Below are 13,621 nucleotides of genomic sequence, written 5' to 3'. Positions count from 1 at the left end.
ATTTGTTTAAAATATAATTTTTAACTTTTTAAGATTTTATAATTTTTAAATTTGAAAATATAACTTTTATTTATAATTTAATCTCTACAATTATCATTTATGTTTAAGCACTTACACAATTTTTTTTTAACGTTTTGGTCATTTTAATTTAACGTAGCTAACGTATAACAGTAGTAAAGACTAGTTATAACTTTTTTTTTTTTTACAAAATTTATAATTTAGTGAAAATAAAATTTACACGAGTGAACATTGCAATTAAACCTAAAGTAAAATAAAACGATGGTGCATTTCGGCCCGGAGTTTTGAGGAGTTCGAGCTGCATCTGAAAAAGAATGACTGAAGACAATTCCATTTCCTTTGACTTTCCCAGCAACCGCGGCTCAACTGTGGAGCAGTGCCAACGCATGATTCATAAGAGTCTCCTTTGTATCACTCTTACCATTCTTTCTTCCACATCACACCACAAACCTCAATTTCTTATTTGATTAACAAAATCATCTGTTTTTTGGAACAAAACTTCAACCTTCTAATTAGCGTTATTTCGTTTGATTCGACTATTAACATGACTCAGCTCCAAAGGTGAGGTTCTTGAAGGAACACTTGGAGAAAGCTGGGTGTTCTATAGGAGATAATTTCATCAAAGCTATTAAATGCGACGACGCTGGTGTAGCTGGTGGTTACACTCAGGGTCAAGGGGTACTTATTTTTCTCTAGATATACAGTTAATTATCATATGCTATTTTATTCATTCAATTGTTCGGGTACGAAAATGTGTATGGTGGCTTGAAAAGCAGAGCATGTTAATTCACGCGCTTCATGAAGCTAAGTTATCAAATATAGTGGTTGAATAATATAATATGATATTAGTGTGCTTTTGTATCAGATAGTTGTGTGCTGCAACGAGATGGAATCTCAAGATGATGTTAACCAGGTGTTAAAGCATGAGCTAATTCACGCATTCGATGATTGTCGTGCTGCAAACTTGGATTGGAGTAGTTGTGCTCACCACGCTTGTAGCGAGGTTCCTATGTGGCAACGTGTTCCTTACCTGTGTTATATTTGATGGATCTTAGTGTCCATTGATTAATATTTCTCGATGATTATGTGAAGCAGATAAGAGCTGGTCATCTTAGTGGTGATTGTCATTTCAAACGGGAACTTCTTAAAATGGGTTCTCTGAAGATCAAAGGGCATGAGCAGGTACACTAATGTTTTCCTTTCTATTTTATACAAACCATTTACTTCGGTTGAATGTTTTCAGAGATAATGTGTAGCAGCTTTTCTTTGTTTGTTTTATCTTTTTAAATCCAGTGATCAATTATAAAAAAGGGGTAAAGTATTAATGTATTTGGAAGAGGCCTTAGTCTAAAAAGTCTTGTAATTATTATTTGAAACAGCATTGGTAATTTGAACATCAAGAATGAAGTAACTTCTTTTTTTCTGCAAAAGAAAATAATTCATTTAGTTGAAGAGAAGATTATTACAAAAGGATGGAAGGACAAGGGTTGCACTTTAACAAAGAAGGAAAACACAGAATATAGAAGCAAAGCTATATGAAACCCCCTTTGAAGATACATTAGCTAGCTCCAACCAAATGCACCTAACTGTAGCATAGGTTGCACATTGTCACAAAAGCACTGCTTCTTTAGTTCCACCAAAACCATTAAAGCTGGTCCTTAGAAATTTGTTCAATGACGTAAGGCACACCCGGCGTTCACCAAAAGGGGAAACAAAATAATGAATTCCACGAAGATACATCAACAGAACAAAGTAATACTGGATGGGGAATTGAGTTTAAGCTTGCACCTCACATAACACACCTATGAACGGAATTAGTCTTAACTCTTATGTAGCCTATGAACCTGCAACGAGTATCATTAGTATTCATTCTGTTAAGCATTTCAGTTCAAATAAAATACTTTACCTATGAGAGTCCACAAGTATCAATATCAACAACTAAGCCTTATCTCATTAGGTGGGGTCGGTTACATAGAACACATGCACTATTGAGTTTGATCAAAAACTAAATTTTTAAAAATTTGGTTGAAAAAAAGGTCTCTTTTAATAACTTTGTCTAAGGTTCTTGGGTCTCTCTCGACCCTATTTTATTGTACTAAGAATTATATAATCCACTCTCCTTATTGGTATGCCTTCAAAGGTCTTTTCTGCGCATGAGTAAACCATTTCAGATGATTTTTAGTCATCATTTTTACTATATGTGCTACTCCAATATTCTTTCGTATACTATTATTTTGTATCTTATTTTTTCTCGTGTGTCAATTTATCCAACTCAACATTCTCATTTTTGTCACTTCTACTTTTTTCTCATATTGTTCTTTAAGGCCCAACATTATTCATTACCCTATAGAATAACTGGTAGTCGTATTGCAATACAGTAAAACTTTTCGTTCAACTTAATAGGTACTTTGTTGTTACAAATAACTCTTGATGCATTTTTCCACTTTAACTATACAACTTGTATTTTGTGAGTAACATATTCATTATTTTTTCCATTATTTTGTATAATTGAATCCAAGTAACTGAATTTGGAAACTTTTAGTATAACATTATTTCTAATTTTCACTTCTAACACATGATTCTTATCTTATTTTTTGTTAAACTTATAATGCATATACTTTGTCTTACTTCTACTCAAGTGAAAATCCTTTGATTCTAAAGTCTTCTTCCATAACTCAAGTTTAACATTAACCTCTTCTTTTGAATCTTCAATCAACAATATATCATTTACAAAGAGCATGCACTAAGGGATAATATTTGTATGTCACTTGTAAGCACATCTAAGACTAGATTAAATATGTAAGGGCTCAAAGCCAACCTATTCCTATTGAAAGTCCTTAAATACGTCTTCAGAAGTTCTCACACATGTAGTTCCCCTTTATACATGTATTGTATAGTTCAAATATATGCTACAAACCTTTTTTTTTTCCTAAAGCTTTCTATAGCACTTCTATTGGTACCCAATCATATGCCTTTTTCAAGTCAATAAAAATCATATGTTCTTTTTTTTGTAGCAATATTTTTTCATCATCTTTCGTAAAAGATATACAGTTTTTGTTGTAGATAGTCCTGGCATAAAACCAAACTGATTTTCTACAATCTCAATTTCTTCTTGTAGTTTAATCCCTCTATAGTTTGTATAATTTTAGATATCACCCTTGTTCTTGTATATAGGAACCAAAGTGCTTTTCCTCCATTCATCTAACATATTCTTAGATTTCAAAATCTCATTTAAGAGCTTAGTGAACCACTTCAGTCTTTGTTTTTTTCCATGTTTTCCAAATTATAGGGATATTATTGAGGTCAACCGCTTTACCATTGTCCATTCTCTTAATGCAGAGCAAGAATATACTAAGAAGAAAGAATAGAAAGGGGTAAAAAATGAAGAAATTCTGAGAGCAATGCTCCTCCAGCATGAGAGAATCTCTCTGGCCTAAAATATCAATTCAGATCCCTCTCTATACAAGTAGCACTCAATATAACAGAATTAGCTTGCACGGTCCTTCCCATCTTCACTTACTAACTTATTACAAATTTTCCCATCTGCCCCTAACTCCTGATTCTATTACAAAATAATTCTCTCTTCACACATTAAGGCCTAATGGGCTTGGATCTACGCTGATAGACCTTTCCCCATCTAGAGGACGAGGCACAATTCCTATCAACCACCTACCAAATTGTTCATCCAAAAGCTGAAAAGGGAACCATTACCCACATTCAATGAAGACAGAATTAAGGTAGCATAACAATGTGAGGTAAATTTCCAACATAAACTCAATTACTGTGTTGGCATCGCACTCATCTTGGCCTGTGCCATTATTTTTGGATAGCCCAATGGCAATGTGAAAGAGGTTCCAAAGGATATCACCATGTAGCCATTTTCTCACAAGAGTGATGTTCTTATATACCAAGACTAGTAGCCCCTTCCCTCTTAGGTCCACAACACCTTAACTCACCAGATGATCAAGTCTCATCTGATACACAACCAAAGAAAACTTATCTTCAATCTCTTTCTACTGTATGACAGTTTGCACTAGAATATGGAACACAAATAATAAAGACATGCCTAATGATTGTTATTGGAGGTTTGAGCCCCTAAAGAGAAATAAACCCCTTTCTAATCCCCAAGGAGATCTTAATTCTTAACAATTAGGTTCCATGATGAAACAGCTCCAAAATCACTCATGCATGATCTATTCTTAACAATATGTTCCAAAATAAAACACTAGGATTGCCACACATGACACATGCAGATCTCCCAAGGCCACTCCGAAATCTGAAAACCTGCAAATGAAGCAAAAGAGGAGAGTCTAAGAATCTACCATAATACCAACCAAATCATTTTTCAATTGATTAATTTTCATCCGAAGATCAGCTGGCAAAAGAGAATAAAAATAAATGTCTTATACCTCACCTCCTCAAACTTAAATATACACTTTTTTAACCCTGATACTTTGAAAATCTACAAACCGTACATTGTAAAATTTGTTTTGGAAAAGACTAAAATGTGCTCAAAAGTTTCAATTAATTAATTTTGCTTGTTAATAATATTAAATTCTTTCTCAGAGTTATTTGATAAACAGTGTTGACTTTGTCTTCTCACATATAGTAAATATTGTTGAGTTAAATGTCTAAGAAGTCTTTCCAGAATTCAGCAGAGAAATCTCTTTGGGAAGATGGTTTCTTTTTGTTCTCTCTTTGGTGTTTGGTACATTGTCTCTCGAAGGGAACATTCCTAGTAGACATCTCTTGTTTATTTATACATCTTTCTCTTCCTTCTCTTCCTAGTAAGACTTATTATATGACAAAAATTTGAATATTAAATTCAAAATTTTACTTTCAAATTGGCAAATAATGGAAGAAAATAGAAGTCATAATCTCTTATTTCTTTAGAGAACAACTAAAATGAACATTACACTGTTTGAAATAGTACTTCAGTGTTTTACTAGGAGATCCTGCCAAATTCGCATCCAAATACTCCACAACTTGAGCGTGTTTTTTGTCTTCATCTAAGCGATCTTTTCCTGAAGTTCCTTTAATATATTTCAAGATGTGAATTACTGCATCCTAAAGTCCTTCACAAGGATAGTTAAAGAGTTGACTCACTACACCAATTGCAAAAGAGATGTTTGGATGAGTAACAATCAGGTAGCTTAATTTTTCAAGTAATCTTCTGTACCTTTTTGGTTTGAAAGGAGATTCATGTGACTCAATGGAAGATTGATATTAGGGTTCATAGGAGTATCATCAGGTTTGACTCCTGTCAACCATATTTCCTCTAAGATATCCATCTTTGATAGATTCAAACATGTATATACTAGGAGAAAGAAGACTAGTAAAAAAAATAAAAGTGTAAATAACCAATTCTGTTAATAATGGACAGCTGGCTCTGTTAGTAAATAAATATGAGCACAGATAGTTAGTTTTCAGTTTTTTCAGTTGGAATAGAATAGGCTGGTCTGGAGAGTGAGGTCTCTCGAATCACCTCAGGTTATTGAATTTTGTAATCATTTTTCCTATTCCTAATCTGTACCACATTGGTGTAGCATTGGGGATTAGGTTCAATAATAAAGACAGTCTTTCATATTCAGTTTAAACATTGGATTCTATCAACTGGTATCAAAGCACCGATCCTGGTGCAGAACGACGATCTTGGGAGAAATTGATGCATGGGAAGAACGAGAATGGAGGCAAGGGTTGAAGCCTTGGAGCGCACATTGCAGAACTGGAATCGTGATCGTGATTTACAAGAAAATGTGCAAGACGCAAGATTTCAGAAGTTGGAAGATATGATTTCAAATCTCACAGAAGTTGTAGGGGAATTGTCGCGGAGGAATCAAAGTCATGGAAAAGATCGCAGTCCAGAAAGAGATTACAGTCATGAAAAAGATTCTGATTCAGCACAAGAACAATCGAGTCTAATAAAGAATACACAATGGCGAAAACTTGAAATTCCTATTTTTATGGGTGACGAGGCATATGGATGGACGAATCGTTTAGAGAGGTATTTTCGACTGAAGGGAGTTCAAGAAGAAGAAAGAATGCAGGCAGTTATGGTAGCAATGGAAGGAAAGGCACTGAATTGGTTTCAATGGTGGGAATCTTGCAATCCCAATCCTACTTGGGATTCATTCAAAACAGCGGTAGTAAGGCGATTTCAGCCAACTCTAATGAAGAACCCTTTCGAGGTTTTGCTAGGGCTGAAGCAAACAGATTCAGTGGAAGAGTTTGTCGAAGAATTTGAGAAATATGCAGGTTTCTTGAAGGGAATTAATCAAGACTATTTGGTGGGAATTTTCTTGAACGGCCTTAAAGAGGAGATCAAAACAGAGGTAAAATTGCACGAACCTGACAATTTGGCAGAACTCATGATGAAAGCCCAAATGGTGGAAGAAAAAAATCAGGTTGCAATGAAAGCAGCAACATAGCAAGGGAACAAGACAGGAAATTCGTTAAGGTCATAAGTTGGGACAAGAAGTTATACCCAAGAAACAGGGATGCAATCATCAAATTTCAGTAACAATAAAGGGAAGGGGGAGAGTTCTGACATGGTGAGCAGTGCTAGCAGTAATAATCAAGGAGGGAATAGAAACAAAAGTGCAGCTTTTAAAAAATTGACAGATGAGGAAATGCAAGATAAGATTAAAAAGGGATTATGCTTTCGATGTGACGAGAAATTTGGCCTGAACCATGTATGCAAAAATAAGCAATTACATATATTGCTGATAGAGGATAAGGAATCAGGGGGGACAGAGATAGTGACGGGGGTAGAATGGGAAGGAGAGGAAGAAAAAAGGGCTGAGAAAACATTGCAGATGTCTATGTTAACTATGGCTAGGCTGACAGCTAGAAATTCTTGGAAGGTATGGGAGAGGATAGGAGAGGAAAAGGTGATAATCTTGATAGATTGTGGAGCTTCCCACAACTTCATATCCCCTGAGTTAATGAAAAGATGCAATCTAGTCAAAGAAGAGACTCTTCCTTACGTGGTGGAGGTAGGGGATGGACACAAAGTGAAATGTCAAGGGGTGTGTAAAGGGTTTATACTGGAGTTGCAAGGATTAAAAATTAATCAAGATTTCTTCCTATTTGAACTAGGAGGAGCAGATTTAGTTTTGGGACTGGAATGGTTGGCTGGTCTAGGAGAAGTTAGAGCTGATTTTGGCAAGTTAACTCTGACCATTGGGAGGGGACAGTAGCAACAAATTCTAGTAGGAGATCTAACTTTGTCCAAAACCAAAACTTCAATGAAGATGATGATGCAAGAATTAAAAGGAAGAGAGGAAGGATATTTGGTGAAATTAGTAGAAACTAAACCTTCAGCAGAAACAGTGGCAATCCCTTCATTCATTGAGGACATGTTGCAGCACTACAACGAGTTATTTCAGGATCCAGAGGGCTTACCTCCTAGCAGAAACAATGATCATGCTATATATTTGAAGGAAGGAGCATCTATACCTAACATTAGGCCATACCGATACCCTCATTATCAAAAAAATGAGATAGAGAAGCTGGTGCAAGAGATGTTGAAAGCAAGGATTATAAGGCCTAGCATTAGCCCATATTCTAGCCCTATCATTCTGGTGAAAAAAAAAGATGGGAGATGGAGATTTTGTGTAGATTATAGGGCTCTGAATAAAGTCACAATCCCCAATAAATTTCCAATCCCTGTTATAGAAGAATTATTAGATGAATTGGGAGGAGCTACATTATTTTCCAAACTGGATTTGAAATCTGGTTATCATCAGATTCTAATGAAAAAAAAAGATGTGGAGAAGACCGCTTTTTGAACACATGAAGGCCATTACGAATTCTTAGTGATGCCGTTCGGTTTAACAAATGCACCATCTACTTTTCAAGCTCTCATGAATGAGGTACTTCAACCCTTCCTTCGAAAGTATGTGTTGGTTTTTTTCGATGATATATTAATATACAGCCCCACTGTTGAGCTGCACTTGTCCCATTTGGAAGAGGTATTGAAGGTGTTACAAGAACACAAATTAAAGGTGAACAAGAAGAAATGTATATTTGGGCAGCCAAGTTTAGAATATCTTGGCCATATTATTTCAGAGAAAGGTGTCTCAGCAGATCCGAAAAAAGTGGAAGCAATGTGACTTTGGCCCATTCCTAAAGATCTCAAAGGGTTACGGGGATTTTTGGGTTTAACGGGTTATTACCACAGATTTGTGTGTGGTTATGGAAAAATCGCTCAACCTTTGACTCAGCTACTGAAGAAGGATGGGTTCAAGTGGAGCAGAGAAGCACAAATGGCTTTTGAGGAGTTGAAGACAGCAATAACCAAGCTACCTATTGTGACAGTCCTTGATTTTGGGAAACCTTTTGTTGTAGAGACCGATGCTTCGAGTAAAGGTTTAGGAGCTGTCCTGTTACAAGAAGGCAAACCTTTAGCATTTTGGAGTCAAGCATTGTCGGAGAGAGGGCAGAATAAGTCAGTTTATGAAAGGCAATTGATGGCAGTGGTGCAGGCCGTGCAGAAGTGGAGGCACTACTTAATGGGCAATCGTTTTACTATTGTTACTGATCAGAAAAGTCTTAAATTCCTTACTGAACAAAGATTACTGACAGAGGAACAATTTAAATGGGTTTCTAAATTAATTGGATATGACTTTGAGATTAAATATAGGCCTGGGAAAGAAAACTCTACTGCAGATGCACTTTCCAGGAGACCCCTGTTTTCAACAATGACAGTGTTGCAATTTGATGAATGGGAGGCTTGGGATAAAGAAGTTCAGAAAGATGCTAGCTTACAAGCAATAATGCAGAAGTTGCTAGTTGATCCCAATACAACTATTGGGTACACCATGAGAGGCGGCAAATTGTACTACAAGGGAAAACTGGTTCTGCCTAAACAGTATTCGAGGATTCCAGCTATCCTGAATGAACTCCACAGTTCACCAACCGGGGGACATTCAAGTTATTTCAGAACCTTCAAAAGGGTGGCTGGAGTGTTATATTGGGAGGGAATGCGGAAAGATATCAAAGAATTTGTGATGCAGTGTGAAATTTGTCAAAGAAATAAACATGAGACCCTCTCCCCTGCAGGATTATTGCAGTCCCTGCCTATTCCGACGCAGGTTTGGTCAGACATTTCCATGGATTTCATCTGTGGGTTACCCAAGGCTCAAGGTAAAGATACCATCATGGTGGTAGTGGATAGGCTTACTAAATATGCCCATTTTATGGCACTCAGTCATCCATTCACAACAGTAGAGGTAGCTCAAACTTTTGTGAAAGAAGTGGTAAAGCTACACGGGTTTCCTTCCACCATTGTCTCTGACAGGGATCAAATATTTTTGAGTGCTTTTTGGAAGGAATTATTCAAACAAGCTGGCACTAAACTGAACTTTAGCATTGCTTACCATCCTCAATCTGATGGTCAAACAGAGGTGGTAAATCGCTGTTTAGAGACATTTACGTTGCATGACAGGGTCTAAACCCAAACATTGGCCTGAGTGGTTGAGCTGGGCAGAATTTTGGTTCAACACCAATTATAGTGCTTCCACCAAGATGAGCCCTTTCAAAGCCTTGTATGGCCAAGACCCTCCTCTTTTGTTAAAAGGGACTACTATTCCATCTAAAATTGAGCAGGTCAACCAGTTACAAGAGCAAAGAGATGAGATTTTGAAGGAATTGCAGAATAACTTGTGTAAAGCTCAAAATCAAAATAGATTGCAGGCAAATAAACATAGACGTGATGTTGTTTATCAAGTGGGAGATTGGGTATTCTTGAAATTACAACCTTATAGACAGAGATCTTTAACTAGAAGGCCTAATGCTAAGTTGAGTCCCAGATTTTATGGGCCTTGTCAGATCATGGAGAAAATTGGGCAAGTAGCTTACCGATTGCAGCTCCCAGAAAACAGTCGTATACACCCGGTTTTTCATGTATCACTCCTTAAAAAGGCCATTCATCCGACTACAACAGCACAACCTCTACCCCCTATGTTGTCTGCAGAGTATGAATTGGAAGTAAGTCTTGACCAGCTGCTGGAGACCCGCCAAACTGTGGCAGGTGAAACAGAAGTCCTTATCAAGTGGAAGCAGCTGCCAGATCATGAGAATAGCTGGGAATCAGCTAGCTCCATTCAAGACGCTTTCCCTGACTTTCACCTTGAGGACAAGGTGGCTCTTTTTAGGGGGGGTATTGATAGATTCAAACATGTATATACTAGGAGAAAGAAGACTAGTTAGAAAAATAAAAGTGTAAATAACCAATTCTGTTAATAATGGACAGCTGGCTCTGTTAGTAAATAAATATGAGCACAAATAGTTAGTTTTCAGTTTTTTCAGTTGGAATAGAATAGGCTGGTCTGGAGAGTGAGGTCTCTCGAATCACCTTAGGTTATTGAATTTTGTAATCATTCTTCCTATTCCTAATCTGTACCACATTGGTGTAGCATTGGGGATTAAGTTCAATAATAAAGACAGTCTTTCATATTCAGTTTAAACATTGGATTCTATCAATCTCATTTTCTTTTTAAGAAATCACAATCTCACTCTTAGATTGTGCCACTTAAACTCTCAAGAAATATCAAATTCTGTTTAGATCTTTCGTGTGAAAGTAGTGACAGAGGTGCTGATTTACTTGTAATATGCTATGGTGGTCATTTTTGTAATGACCATATTGTCAATGTACACAATCAAGTAAACAATTAGAGGCTGAATAATGCTACAAAATTGAGTGATCACCTTCACTTTGTTTCATTCCAAACGTTCCAAACTGATGGACCATTGTACTAAATCTGATAAATCATGCCCTTGAAGACTATTTGAGTCCATATAGGAATTTCTGGAGATAACAATCAAGTCTGAAAGACTCTCTCCAAGCAACAAATCTAGGAAGCTATTTCATATATACTTCTTTTGCAAGATCACCATTCTTAAAGGAAAGTTGATAAAGAGGTCAATGGTGAAAAATAGTCAAACGGATGCCATTTTGGCTACTAGGAAAAAGTGCTAGTGTGCCACCATAGTGTAAGCCAAAGACCTATGTGTATCGTTTGGCTACAACTTTCACTTACAACCAACAACAAATTTTCCTGGAGAAAGGAAAACGAGATCCCAAGTATCATTACTTTGAAGTGCACATATCTCGTCAATCATAGCTAGAGCTGGGATGTGAAAGAGTGTCATTTGCATTCTTAAAAATAGAAAAAGAAGACATGGATGAAACTTATAGCGGCAAGGAGATAACCAATGGTAAGTCAAGGAGTCATAATTAGGAGAATGATTACGAGTAGAACAAGTACCATTTCATAGAGCAATGGAAAGATCAAGCTCAAAAGGCAAAGTTAAAGGAGGCAAAGCAGTTGACGTTGGAGGTGATGGTATTATATAGGAGGTTGACTTAGACCTAGAAGTAGAGTGAGTGTATACAAAGAAAGGGATGAAGGTTGCTAGGTATACACGATTTCAAAAAAAAATATTTGGCATTGATGGCAATGGGTCCACCACTAGGTAAATATGGATTAGGGTTGCTTCTTGTGAGGCTCTAGATACTATGTTGAGAAGAAAGAGGAACTAAAGGCATTAGAAGAACTTGTGTGTTTAAACTACATAGTAGAACATATATTTATAATAGGAGTCATTAATACAAGAATTAACTATAAGACTATACCATTATTTAAGTAATTACAAAGATATAACCTTTCTTCTTTACAGCCTTAATATAATTACATATTTCTAGCAGAGGGTAGCACCTCCCAATGCCAAAAGACCATAATTTCCTCTCACAAATAACAAATCCTCTCTCTCCACCTCCCTATTATTTATACTATCCTATCTATTTACAACTCTATAACTAACAAAAGTGTTCGGTAACCGTTCCCACCCAACAAACTAACTAATGACTGTGGGAGTTGCCTATCAATCCCAACAAACTAACTAATGGGGTTTGCCTGTCAATACTCTTCCCCTAAAGTTTAACCTTGTCCTCAAGGTGAAAGTTGTGGCAGCTGCAAAGAAAGTTCAATTGGGATTCCAATTAATTGAAGCATTATGATCAAGCCAACTACACCCTCCAGCCCAAAAATAGCTTTCACTCCTGGGTCAAATACAATTATGTAAGTGCTCCCATGCCCCTTTAGAGCTATTGTTTCTTCCATATATTTTGGCCATGAAACAAAGCATAATCACCACTGCTATAGTTGTAATGAGATCCCTAAGCTCCCTTGGAAAGTGCACTGCTGTGCATGATTGCAGATCATGAACTGTAATATGGGAAATGCTGTTTTCCTTTATGGCATGTGCTGCTGTTGCTGCTTCCAGTTTTTCTGGTAGCACCTTTTTGGCACTGTGTCTCCTATTCAGTGTATATAGAGTCCCTTCTGGCAGTTTTGACAGGGGTAGAGAGCTGACCGAACTAATTGAGACCGACTGTCATAGACCCATCCATTACCATAGATAAAACTGAGGTCTGATGGTGGGGTGAGTTGACCAATTCTTTCATATAACCCAAAGTTCTTCTAACTTGATTAAAAAGATGATTGAAAATGGTAAAGTTGTTTGGTCACTTGCAAAGAAGACCTTTAGAGGCATCAGTGAGGGAGAGTGGGAGACCAAAAAGAACTTTTGAAGAAGTTATTAAAAGAGACATTTTGATTAATCAAATTTATGAAAAATTGGTTTTCAACTGAGTTCAATAGCATCGTGTGATCTATATAGTCAACCTCAGTTAGTGGAATAAGGCTTAGATGTTGTATTATATATTTTATCTTTACAAGAGAGATAAAAAAGAAATGTGTAAAGGGGGAATCTGAAGTCTGTTTCAGTTTTTAATATTCTTTAATTTGCATTTCTTTCCATTTAGTATGTGTGGTCCCAGTGTGGCATTTAATTTTCTTCTTGTTCTGATATAGTTTTGTGTTTAGACACTTTGTTTCTGTTACTTGTGCAATACTGAACTAATGTTATGCCACTTGAAGGACTGTATCAGAAGAAGAGTTTTGAAATCATTGTCTGCAAGTCCATATTGCACCGGTGTGGCTAAGGCTTTTATGGAATCTGTATGGGATGTTTGTTACAATGATACAGAGCCTTACGACCGAGCTCCTTAAAAGTTGTGTGATTGTTACTGGCATTTATTATACCAGGTTCCATTTTTGGCCTAGGAACCTTTATAGGTGGTCGCAAATGTGAATGAAATTGAAGAATGAAGGCTCGCTAACTTCTTTGGTGCAGAACTCTATCTGTTGTTAGTTTATCCACATGGAATTTAAATGGACATTTGTTTGCACTTTGCTCACTAAATTATAGAAGTTATTTTATTTATTTATGTTTTGTTGATTTAGCCTGGCGATTCAATTTGAGAGGGTTGCACGGGTTTATTTGTAATGATGACCAAGTTATATACATCTTAAATGTGATAAATTTGTTGTTCTTTCCTATTAACGAGTTAATCAAGTGTTTATATCTTATACAATGTAGTATTTTGAGGCACCAAGAGGATTTTTATGTGCCTCTACTGTTGTACTGCAGAGGTGGTTTTTGGTAGTGTCTTTGGTCATTTACGCCCTTTCATCCCCAGAAAAAAGAGAAGTGACGAGCCTTCGATTTTAACCAATTTATAAAAAAATTGGTGGGT

At 36.5% G+C, this 13,621-nt stretch overlaps 1 protein-coding gene across 1 annotated transcript; it reads left to right on the top strand.

Moving 5' to 3' along the window:
• Nucleotides 1-297: 297 nt before the first annotated feature.
• Nucleotides 298-13,420, top strand: LOC113858995 (mitochondrial inner membrane protease ATP23-like). The gene is made up of 5 exons (XM_027491812.1): nucleotides 298-426; nucleotides 572-696; nucleotides 884-1,021; nucleotides 1,114-1,200; nucleotides 12,963-13,420. The coding sequence occupies exons 1-5, from the start codon at nucleotides 333-335 to the stop codon at nucleotides 13,092-13,094; spliced, it is 576 nt and encodes a 191-aa protein (XP_027347613.1). The 5' UTR covers nucleotides 298-332; the 3' UTR covers nucleotides 13,095-13,420.
• The last annotated feature ends 201 nt before the right edge of the window (nucleotides 13,421-13,621 follow it).

Source organism: Abrus precatorius, unplaced genomic scaffold (genome assembly GCF_003935025.1).
Source record: "Abrus precatorius isolate BTA unplaced genomic scaffold, Abrus_2018 Scaffold2, whole genome shotgun sequence".
Lineage (NCBI taxonomy): Eukaryota > Viridiplantae > Streptophyta > Magnoliopsida > Fabales > Fabaceae > Abrus > Abrus precatorius.
Note: the sequence above shows the minus strand (reverse complement) of the source record. Positions and strands in the feature narration are given on the sequence as shown.

Coding starts and splice junctions, on each gene's coding strand:
- LOC113858995 (XM_027491812.1), top strand. CDS start 333: ATGACTGAAGACAATTCCATTTCCTTTGACTTTCCCAGCAACCGCGGC. Junction 427..571: donor GATTCATAAGAGTCTCCTTT/GTATCACTCTTA, acceptor AACATGACTCAG/CTCCAAAGGTGAGGTTCTTG. Junction 697..883: donor GTTACACTCAGGGTCAAGGG/GTACTTATTTTT, acceptor CTTTTGTATCAG/ATAGTTGTGTGCTGCAACGA.